This window comes from Patagioenas fasciata, chromosome 35 (genome assembly GCF_037038585.1).
Source record: "Patagioenas fasciata isolate bPatFas1 chromosome 35, bPatFas1.hap1, whole genome shotgun sequence".
Classification (NCBI taxonomy): domain Eukaryota; kingdom Metazoa; phylum Chordata; class Aves; order Columbiformes; family Columbidae; genus Patagioenas; species Patagioenas fasciata.
Window position 1 is genome coordinate 2,681,861 of NC_092554.1, and position 11,746 is coordinate 2,693,606.

The following is an 11,746-nucleotide window of genomic DNA, read 5'->3' on the forward strand; positions in this document are numbered from 1 at the left end:
CCTCCCAAACTCCTGGGTCCCTTGGGGCACTCCTGGGTCCCTCCCTATAATCCCTTCCCCCAACTCCTGGGTCCCTCCCGAACTCCTGGGTACCCTGGGGCACTCCTGGGTCCCTCCTGAATATTTGGGTCCCTTGGAGTACTCCTGGGTCCCTCCCGAACTCCTGGGTCCCTTGGGGCACTCCTGGGTCCCTCCCTATAATCCCTTCCCCCAACTCCTGGGTCCCTCCCGAACTCCTGGGTCCCTCCCAGAACTCCTGGGTCCCTTGGGGCACTCCTGGGTCCCTCCCAAAACTCCTGGGTACTTCCCGAACTCCCAGGGCACCCACAACACTACTGGGGGTCAGGGCACCATTTGGGGACATTGTCCCCCATCTTAGGGGATGGGTCACACTTTGGGGACACTGATGTCACTGGGGGGGGGTGGCTCACATGTCCCCATGTCCCCATTTGTGCCCCCCCCTCATTAACCCTTCCCTCCCTACAGAGATCAAGGTGGAATACGTCCCCAAGCAAGGTGAGTTGGGGGGACGGTCCCATGGTGTCCCCACCACGGTGTCCCCATGGTGTCCCCACGGTGTCCCCACGGTGTCCCCACCCCCCCAGAGCCCCCCAAGATCCACCTGGACTGCTCGGGGAAGAACGCGGAGAACACGGTGGTGGTGGTGGCGGGGAACAAACTGCGCCTCGATGTCCCCATCACCGGGGAGCCCGCGCCCACCGTCACCTGGATGAAGGGCGACGAGGTGACACCACCACCCCAGGGCTCCTCCTGGGGGTCCCGTGTCCCATTGTGTCCCCCTGAGTCCCTATGGGTCCTCCTGGGGGTCCCGTGTCCCCATGGCTCCTCCTGGGGGTCCCGTGTCCCCCTGTGTCCCCATGGGTCCCCATGGCTCCTCCTGGGGGTCCCATGTCCCATTGTGTCCCCCTGTGTCCCTATGGGTCCTCCTGGGGGTCCCATGTCCCATTGTGTCCCCCTGTGTCCCTATGGGTCCTCCTGGGGGTCCCATGTCCCATTGTGTCCCCCTGTGTCCCTATGGGTCCTCCTGGGGGTCCCTTGTCCCATTGTGTCCCCCTGAGTCCCTATGGGTCCTCCTGGGGGTCCCGTGTCCCCATGGCTCCTCCTGGGGGTCCTGTGTCCCCCCGTGTCCCCATGGGTCCCCATGGCTCCTCCTGGGGGTCCCATGTCCCATTGTGTCCCCCTGTGTCCCTATGGGTCCTCCTGGGGGTCCCATGTCCCATTGTGTCCCCATGGCTCCTCCTGGGGGGTCCCGTGTCCCATTGTGTCCCCATGTGCCCTCCTGGGGGGTCCTGTGTCCCCCTGTGTCCCCCTGAGTCCCCATGGCTCCTCCTGGGGTCCCGTGTCCCATTGTGTCCCCATGTGCCCTCCTGGGGGGTCCTGTGTCCCATTGTGTCCCCATGGGTCCTCCTGGGGGTCCCATGTCCCATTGTGTCCCCCTGAGTCCCTATGGGTCCTCCTGGGCGTCCCGTGTCCCCATGGCTCCTCCTGGGGGGTCCCGTGTCCCATTGTGTCCCCATGGGTCCTCCTGGGGGTCCCGTGTCCCCCTGTGTCCCCATGTTCCCTCCTGAGGGCTCCTGTGTCCCCCTGTGTCCCCATGTCTCCTCATGGGGGGGTCCCATGTCCCCCTGTGTCCCCATGGCCCCTCCTGAGGGGGTCCTGTGTCCCCCTGTGTCCCCATGACCCCTCCTGAGGGGGTCCTGTGTCCCCCTGTGTCCCTATGTCCCCACGATGTCCCCATGTCCCCAGGTGTTCTCAGTCCCCACGATGTCCCCACGATGTCCCCATGTCCCCAGGTGTTCTCAGTCCCCACGATGTCCCCACGATGTCCCCACGATGTCCCCATGTCCCCAGGTGTTCTCGGTGCCCATGTCCCCTCATCCCCACGATGTCCCCACGATGTCCCCACGATGTCCCCATGTCCCCAGGTGTTCTCAGTCCCCACGATGTCCCCATGTCCCCAGGTGTCCTCAGTGCCCATGTCCCCTCATCCCCATGATGTCCCCACGATGTCCCCACGATGTCCCCATGTCCCCAGGTGTTCTCAGTCCCCACGATGTCCCCACAATGTCCCCATGTCCCCTCATCGCCACGATGTCCCCACGATGTCCCCATGTCCCCAGGTGTCCTCAGTGCCCATGTCCCCTCATCCCCACGATGTCCCCACGATGTCCCCATGTCCCCAGGTGTCCTCAGTGCCCATGTCCCCTCATCCCCACGATGTCCCCACGATGTCCCCGTGTCCCCAGGTGTTCTCAGTCCCCATGATGTCCCCACAATGTCCCCTCATCCCCACGATGTCCCCACAATGTCCCCACGATGTCCCCATGTCCCCAGGTGTCCTCGGTGCCCATGTCCCCTCATCCCCACAATGTCCCCACGATGTCCCCGTGTCCCCAGGTGTTCTCAGTCCCCATGATGTCCCCACAATGTCCCCTCATCCCCACGATGTCCCCACGATGTCCCCATGATGTCCCCATGATGTCCCCACGATGTCCCCATGTCCCCAGGTGTCCTCAGTGCCCATGTCCCCTCATCCCCACAATGTCCCCACGATGTCCCCGTGTCCCCAGGTGTTCTCAGTCCCCATGATGTCCCCACAATGTCCCCTCATCCCCACGATGTCCCCACGATGTCCCCATGATGTCCCCATGATGTCCCCACGATGTCCCCATGTCCCCAGGTGTCCTCAGTGCCCATGTCCCCTCATCCCCACGATGTCCCCACGATGTCCCCGTGTCCCCAGGTGTTCTCAGTCCCCATGATGTCCCCACAATGTCCCCTCATCCCCACGATGTCCCCACGATGTCCCCATGATGTCCCCATGTCCCCAGGTGTCCTCGGTGCCCATGTCCCCTCATCCCCACAATGTCCCCATGGTGTCCCCACAATGTCCCCGTGTCCCCAGGTGTTCTCAGTCCCCATGATGTCCCCACAATGTCCCCTCATCCCCACGATGTCCCCACAATGTCCCCACGATGTCCCCATGTCCCCAGGTGTCCTCGGTGCCCATGTCCTCTCATCCCCACAATGTCCCCATGATGTCCCCACGATGTCCCCATGTCCCCAGGTGTCCTCGGTGCCCATGTCCTCTCATCCCCACAATGTCCCCACAATGTCCCCACGATGTCCCCATGTCCCCAGGTGTCCTCGGTGCCCATGTCCTCTCATCCCCACAATGTCCCCATGATGTCCCCACGATGTCCCCATGTCCCCAGGTGTCCTCGGTGCCCATGTCCCCTCATACCCACAATGTCCCCACGATGTCCCCACGATGTCCCCGTGTCCCCAGATGTCCTCGGTGCCCATGTCCTCTCATCCCCACAATGTCCCCATGATGTCCCCACGATGTCCCGGTGTCCCCAGGTGTCCTCGGTGCCCATGTCCTCTCATCCCCACAATGTCCCCACGATGTCCCCACGATGTCCCCGTGTCCCCAGGTGTTCTCGGAGCGCGAGGGCCGCGCGCACATCCAGGAGCAGAAGGAGCTGAGCAGCTTCATCATCGAGAGCGCGGAGCGGGGGGACGAGGCGCGGTACACGATCAAGGTGACAAACCCGGCCGGCGAGGACACGGCCACCATCTTCCTCAAGGTGGTCGGTAAGGAGGGGACACGGGGACAGGGCAGGGGACATGGGGACAGGGGAGGGGACACGGGGACGGGGGGGGTGTGGGGGTATCAGGGGACATGGGGATGTGGGGGTGTGGGGATATCAGGGGATATGGGGATGGGGGTTGTGGGGATATCAGGGGACATGGGGACATGGGAGAGGACACGGGGAGGTGGGGATATCAGGGGACATGGGGACATGGGAGGGGACATGGGGACAAGGGGAGTGTGGGGGTATCAGGGGACATGGGGACGTGGGAGGGGACACGGGGATGGGGGGGTGTGGGGATATCAGGGGACATGGGGATATGGGAGGGGACACGGGGAGGTGGGGATATCCGGGGACATGGGGACATGGGAGGGGACATGGGGACAAGGGGAGTGTGGGGGTATCAGGGGACATGGGGACGTGGGAGGGGACATGGGGACAAGGGGATGTGGGGGTATCAGGAGACATGGGGATGTGGGGCTGGGGATGTGGGGATATCAGGGGACACAGGGATGTGGGAGGGGACATGGGGATGGGGGGGTGTGGGGCTATCAGGGGACATGGGGACATGGGAGGGGACATGGGGACAAGGGGGTGTGGGGGTATCAGGGGACATGGGGATGTGGGGATATCAGGGGATTGGGGGGTATCAGGGGACACGGGGACATGGGAGGGGACATGGGGATGGGGGGGTTTGGGGGTATCAGGGGACATGGGGACATGGGAGGGGACACGGGAATGGGGGATGTGGGGATATCAGGGGACATGGGGATGTGGGAGGGGACATGGGGACAAGGGGATGTGGGGGTATCAGGGGACATGGGGATGTGGGGCTGGGGATGTGGGGATATCAGGGGGCACGGGGACGTGGGAGGGGACACGGGGATGGGGGGGTGTGGGGCTATCAGGGGACATGGGGACATGGGAGGGGACATGGGGACAAGGGGGTGTGGGGGTATCAGGGGACATGGGGATGTGGGGCTGGGGATATGGGGATATCAGGGGACACAGGGACGTGGGAGGGGACACGGGGATGGGGGGGTGTGGGGCTATCAGGGGACATGGGGACATGGGAGGGGACATGGGGACAAGGGGGTGTGGGGGTATCAGGGGACATGGGGATGTGGGGATATCGGGGGATTGGAGGGTATCAGGGGACACGGGGACATGGGAGGGGACACGGGGATGGGGGGGTGTGGGGATATCAGGGGACATGGGGACATGGGAGGGGACACGGGGACAAGGGGATGTGGGGGTATCAGGGGACATGGGGACATGGGAGGGGACATGGGGACAAGGGGATGTGGGGGTATCAGGGGACATGGGGACATGGGAGGGGACATGGGGACAAGGGGATGTGGGGGTATCAGGGGACATGGGGATGTGGGGCTGGGGATGTGGGGATATCAGGGGACACAGGGATGTGGGAGGGGACATGGGGATGGGGGGGTGTGGGGCTATCAGGGGACATGGGGACATGGGAGGGGACATGGGGACAAGGGGGTGTGGGGGTATCAGGGGACATGGGGATGTGGGGATATCAGGGGATTGGAGGGTATCAGGGGACACGGGGACATGGGAGGGGACATGGGGATGGGGGGGTTTGGGGGTATCAGGGGACATGGGGACATGGGAGGGGACACGGGGACAAGGGGATGTGGGGGTATCAGGGGACATGGGGACATGGGAGGGGACATGGGGACAAGGGGATGTGGGGGTATCAGGGGACATGGGGACATGGGAGGGGACACGGGGACAAGGGGATGTGGGGGTATCAGGGGACATGGGGATGTGGGGCTGGGGATGTGGGGATATCAGGGGACACAGGGATGTGGGAGGGGACATGGGGATGGGGGGGTGTGGGGCTATCAGGGGACATGGGGACATGGGAGGGGACATGGGGACAAGGGGGTGTGGGGGTATCAGGGGACATGGGGATGTGGGGATATCAGGGGATTGGGGGGTATCAGGGGACACGGGGACATGGGAGGGGACACGGGGACAAGGGGATGTGGGGGTATCAGGGGACATGGGGACATGGGAGGGGACACGGGGATGGGGGATGTGGGGATATCAGGGGACATGGGGATGTGGGGCTGGGGATAGGGGATGTGGGGATATCAGGGGACATGGGGATGTGGGGCTGGGGATAGGGGATGTGGGGATATCAGGGGACATGGGGACATGGGAAGGGACACTGGGATGGGGGATGTGGGGATATCAGGGGATGGGGGGTATCAGGGGACACAGGGACATGGGAAGGGACATGGGGACAAGGGGGTGTGGGGTATCAGGGGACATGGGGATGTGGGACTGGGGATAGGGGGTGTGGGGATATCAGGGGACATGGGGACATGGGAGGGGACACGGGGATGTGGGGATATCAGGGGACATGGGAGGGGACATGGGGACGGGGGGATATCAGGGGACATGGGGACATGGGAGGGGACGTGGGGATGTGGGGCTGGGGCTGGGGGGTGTGGGGGTATCAGGGGACATAGGGACATGGGAGGGGACACGGGAGACCAGGGGGATGGGGGTGAAGGGACATGGGGAACATGGGGCTGGGGACGAGGGGACATTGGGACACAGGGACACATGGGGACAAGGGGACATGGGGACACAGGGACACAGGGGGATGAGGAGACATGGGGACACGTGGGGCTGGGGCCAAGGGGACATTGGGACACAGGGACACATGGGGCTGGCACCATGGGGTGGCCGGGGATGTGGGCACAGTCGGGGGGTGCCACACGTCCCCACGTGTCCCCACGTGTCCCCACAGACGTTCCCGACCCCCCCGAGGCCGTGCGCATCACCTCGGTGGGCGAGGACTGGGCCGTGCTGGCCTGGGAGCCCCCCAAGTACGACGGGGGGCAGCCGGTGACCGGTGAGTCCCCCGTGTCCCCCCTGTGTGTGTCACCCCCTGCGCCCGTGTCCCTGTCCCCTGCTCGTGGTTGTCCCCACCTTATAACCCCCTTGCGCTGGGGGGTGAACAGATGGGGTTCTTGGGGACGTTTAGTGACACAGTTGGGTTGTGGTTGGACTCGATGACCTTGGGGACATTTAGTGACACGGTTGGGTTGTGGTTGGACTCAATGACCTTGAGGGTCTTCTCCAACCACAATGATTCCATAATTCAATGATTATGGGACAAATTGGGTTGAAGGGACATTGAAGGGTCACCAACCATTGAGGGTTGAATTGATGAGGTTCTTGGGGACATTTAGTGATGCGGTTGGGTTGTGGTTGGATTCGGTGACCTTGGGGACATTTAGTGACACGGTTGGGTTGTGGTTGGACTCAATGACCTTGAGGGTCTTCTCCAACCACAAGGAGTCTATAATTCAATGATTATGGGACAAATTGGGTTGAAGGGACATTGAAGGGTCTCCAACCATTGAGGGTTGAGCAGATGAGGTTCTTGGGGACATTTAGTGACACAGTTGGGATGGAGTTGGACTCAATGATCTTGAGGGTCTCTCCCAATTAAGATGATTCTATAATTCAATGATTATGGGACAAGCTGGGTTGAAGGGACATTGAAGGGTCTCCAACCATTGAGGGTTGAACAGATGAGGTTCTTGGGGACATTTAGTGACACGGTTGGGTTGTGGTTGGACTCCTTGACCTTGGGGACATTTAGTGACACAGTTGGGTTGTGGTTGGACTCGATGACCTTGAGGGTCTTCTCCAACCACAGTGAGTCTATAATTCAATGATTATGGGACAAATTGGGTTGAAGGGACATTGAAGGGTCTCCAGGCATTGAGGGTTGAATTGATGAGGTTCTTGGGGACATTTAGTGACACAGTTGGGTTGTGGTTGGACTCAATGACCTTGAGGGTCTTCTCCAACCACAATGAGTCTTTAATTCAATGATTATGGGACAAATTGGGTTGAAGGGACATTGAAGGGTCTCCAGCCATTGAGGGTTGAATTGATGAGGTTCTTGGGGACATTTAGTGACACAGTTGGGTTGTGGTTGGACTCAATGACCTAGAGGGTCTTCTCCAACCACAATGAGTCTTTAATTCAATGATTATGGGACAAATTGGGTTGAAGGGACTTTGAAGGGTCACCAACCATTGAGGGTTGAATTGATGAGGTTCTTGGGGACATTTAGTGACACAGTTGGGTTGTGGTTGGACTTGGTGACCTTAGGGACATTTAGTGACACAGTTGGGTTGTGGTTGGACTCAATGACCTTGGGGACATTTAGTGACACAGTTGGGTTGTGGTTGGACTCAATGACCTTGGGGACATTTAGTGACACAGTTGGGTTGTGGTTGGACTCAATGACCTTGGGGACATTTAGTGACACAGTTGGGTTGTGGTTGGACTCAATGACCTTGAGGGTCTTCTCCAACCACAATGAGTCTATAATCAATGATTATGGGACAAATTGGGTTGAAGGGACATTGAAGGGTCTCCAGGCATTGAGGGTTGAATTGATGAGGTTCTTGGGGACATTTAGTGACACAGTTGGGTTGTGGTTGGATTCGGTGACCTTGGGGACATTTAGTGACACAGTTGGGTTGTGGGTGGACTCAATGACCTTGAGGGTCTTCTCCAACCACAATGAGTCTTTAATTCAATGATTATGGGACAAATTGGGTTGAAGGGACATTGAAGGGTCACCAACCATTGAGGGTTGAATTGATGAGGTTCTTGGGGACATTTAATGACACAGTTGGGTTGTGGTTGGACTCAATGACCTTGAGGGTCTTCTCCAACCACAATGAGTCTTTAATTCAATGATTATGGGACACATTGGGTTGAAGGGACATTGAAGGGTCACCAACCATTGAGGGTTGAATTGATGAGGTTCTTGGGGACATTTAATGACACAGTTGGGTTGTGGTTGGACTCAATGACCTTGAGGGTCTTCTCCAACCACAATGAGTCTATAATTCAATGATTATGGGACAAATTGGGTTGAAGGGACATTGAAGGGTCACCAACCATTGAGGGTTGAATTGATGAGGTTCTTGGGGACATTTAGTGATGCGGTTGGGTTGTGGTTGGATTCGGTGACCTTGGGGACATTTAGTGACACAGTTGGGTTGTGGTTGGACTCGATGACCTTGAGGGTCTTCTCCAACCACAATGAGTCTTTAATTTAATGATTATGGGACAAATTGGGTTGAAGGGACATTGAAGGGTCACCAACCATTGAGGGTTGAATTGATGAGGTTCTTGGGGACATTTAGTGACACAGTTGGGTTGCGGTTGGACTCGCTGACCCATGTCGTGTCCCCCCATAGGGTACCTGATGGAGAGGAAGAAGAAGGGCTCCCAGCGCTGGATGAAGCTCAACTTCGAGCCCTACGTCGGCACCACGTTCGAGGCCACGCGCATGATCGAGGGCGTGCTGTACGAGATGCGCGTCTGCGCCGTCAACGCCATCGGCGTCTCCCAGCCCAGCCACAACACTCAGCCCTTCATGCCCATCGGTGGGGGTCCTGGGGGGGTTTTGGGGGTTCTGGGTGGTTGTGGGGGGTCCTGGAGGGTCCTGGAGGGATGTGGGGGACATGGAGGGATGTGGGGGACATGGAGGGATGCGCGTCCGCGTCGTCAACGCCATCGGCGTCTCCCAGCCCAGCCACAACACTCAGCCCTTCATGCCCATCGGTGGGGGTCCTGGGGGGGTTTTGGGGGTTCTGGGTGGTTGTGGGGGGTCCTGGAGGGTCCTGGAGGGATGTGGGGGGTCCTGGAGGGATGTGGGGGACATGGAGGGATGTGGGGGACATGGAGGGGTGTGGGGGTCCTGGGGGGTCCTGGAGGGGTGTGGGGGATTATGGGGGGTCCTGGAGGGATGTGGGGGGTTATAGGGGGTCATGGAGGGATGTGGGGGGACATGGAGGGATGTGGGGGTCCTGGGGGGTCCTGGAGGGGTGTAGGGGGTTATGGGGGGTCCTGGAGGGATGTGGGGGGTCCTGGAGGGATGTGGGGGACATGGAGGGGTGTGGGGGTCCTGGGGGGTCCTGGAGGGGTGTGGGGGATTATGGGGGGTCCTGGAGGGATGTGGGGGGTTATAGGGGGTCATGGAGGGATGTGGGGGGACATGGAGGGATGTGGGGGTCCTGGGGGGTCCTGGAGGGGTGTAGGGGGTTATGGGGGGTCCTGGAGGGATGTGGGGGGACATGGAGTGATGTGGGGGTCCTGGAGGGATGTGGGGGGTCATGGAGGGATGTGGGGGGACATGGAGGGATGTGGGGGTCCTGGGGGGTCCTGGAGGGGTGTAGGGGGTTATGGGGGGTCCTGGAGGGATGTGGGGGGACATGGAGGGATGTGGGGGTCCTGGAGGGATGTGGGGGGTCCTGGAGGGTCCTGGAGGGATGTGGGGGGTCATGGGGAGTCCTGGAGGGATGTGGGGGGACATGGAGGGGTGTGGGCGGTCCTGGAGGGTCCTGGAGGGATGTGGGGGGTCCTGGAGGGACGTGGGGGACATGGAGGGGTGTGGGGGGTCCTGGGGGGTCCTGGAGGGATGTGGGGGGCCATGGGGAGTCCTGGAGGGATGTGGGGGGACATGGAGGGATGTGGGGGGTCATGGGGGGTCGTAGGGGGATGTGGGGGCCATAGGGGGTCATGGGGGGATGTGGGGGACATGGAGGGATGTGGGGGGACATGGAGGGATGTGGGGAGTCATGGGGGGTCCTGGGGGGATGTGGGGAGTTATAGGGGGTCCTGGAGGGATGTGGGGGGACATGGAGGGTCCTGAAAGAATGTGGGGGTCATGGAGGGTCCTGGAGGGACATGGGGGGACATGGAGGAATGTGGGGGGACATGGAGGGATGTGGGGTTCATGGAGGGATGTGGGGGGTTATAGGGGGTCCTGGGGGGATGTGGGGGGTCCTGGGGGGATGTGAGGGGTTATAGGGGGTCTTGGAGGGATGTGGGGGACATGGAGGGATGTGGGGGGGCCCTGGAGGGATGTGGTGGGTCCTGGGGGGATGTGGGTGGTTATAGGGGGTCCTGGAGGGATGTGGGGGGACATGGAGGGATGTGGGGGGTTATAGGGGGTCCTGGGGGGATGTGGGGGGTCATGGGGGGTCCTGGAGGGATGTGGGGGGTCATGGAGGGATGTGGGGGACATGGAGGGATGTGGGGGGGCCCTGGAGGGATGTGGGGGGTCCTGGGGGGATGTGGGTGGTTATAGGGGGTCCTGGAGGGATGTGGGGGGACATGGAGGGATGTGGGGGCTTATAGGGGGTCCTGGGGGGATGTGGGGGGTCATGGGGGGTCCTGGAGGGATGTGGGGGGTCATGGAGGGATGTGGGGGACATGGAGGGGTGTGGGGGGTCCTGGGGGGTCCTGGAGCGATGTGGGGCGACATGGAGGGATGTGGGGGTCCTGGGGGGTCCTGGAGGGGTGTGGGGGGTTATGGGGGGTCCTGGAGGGATGTGGGGGTCCTGGGGGGTCCTGGAGGGGTGTGGGGGGTTATGGGGGGTCCTGGAGGGATGTGGGGGTCCTGGGGGGTCCTGGAGGGGTGTGGGGGGTTATGGGGGGTCCTGGAGGGATGTGGGGGTCCTGGGGGGTCCTGGAGGGGTGTGGGGGGTTATGGGGGGTCCTGGAGGGATGTGGGGGGACATGGAGGGATGTGGGGGGTCATGGGGGGTCATAGGGGGATGTGGGGGCCATAGGGGGTCATGGGGGGATGTGGGGGACATGGAGGGATGTGGGGGTCCTGGGGGGTCCTGGAGGGGTGTGGGGGGTTATGGGGGGTCCTGGAGGGATGTGGGGGGACATGGAGGGATGTGGGGGGTCATGGGGGGTCATGGGGGGATGTGGGGGACATAGGGGGTCATGGGGGGATGTGGGGGACATGGATGGATGTGGGGGGACATGGAGGGATGTGGGGAGTCATGGGGGGTCCTGGGGGGATGTGGGGGGTTATAGGGGGTCCTGGAGGGATGTGGGGGGACATGGAGGGATGTGGGGGGTTATAGGGGGTCCTGGAGGGATGTGGGGGACATGGGGGGACCTGAAAGAATGTGGGGGTCATGGAGGGTCCTGGAGGGACATGGGGGGACATGGAGGAATGTGGGGGGTCATGGGGGGATGTGGGGGGACATGGAGGGGTGTGGGGGGTCCTGGGGGGTCCTGGAGCGATGTGGGGGGGCATG

General features: G+C 61.4%; 1 protein-coding gene across 1 annotated transcript in view; it reads left to right on the plus strand.

Moving 5' to 3' along the window:
- The window catches only part of MYBPC2 (myosin binding protein C2), a 67,722-nt gene that overhangs the window by 36,400 nt on the left and 19,576 nt on the right, over positions 1-11,746 (plus strand). Inside the window, exons 16-20 of the mRNA XM_071801129.1 lie at positions 487-516; positions 606-745; positions 3,459-3,618; positions 6,403-6,507; positions 8,885-9,073. Coding sequence (XP_071657230.1) covers positions 487-516; positions 606-745; positions 3,459-3,618; positions 6,403-6,507; positions 8,885-9,073 — 624 coding nt within the window. The remainder of the gene's footprint in view (positions 1-486; positions 517-605; positions 746-3,458; positions 3,619-6,402; positions 6,508-8,884; positions 9,074-11,746) is intronic.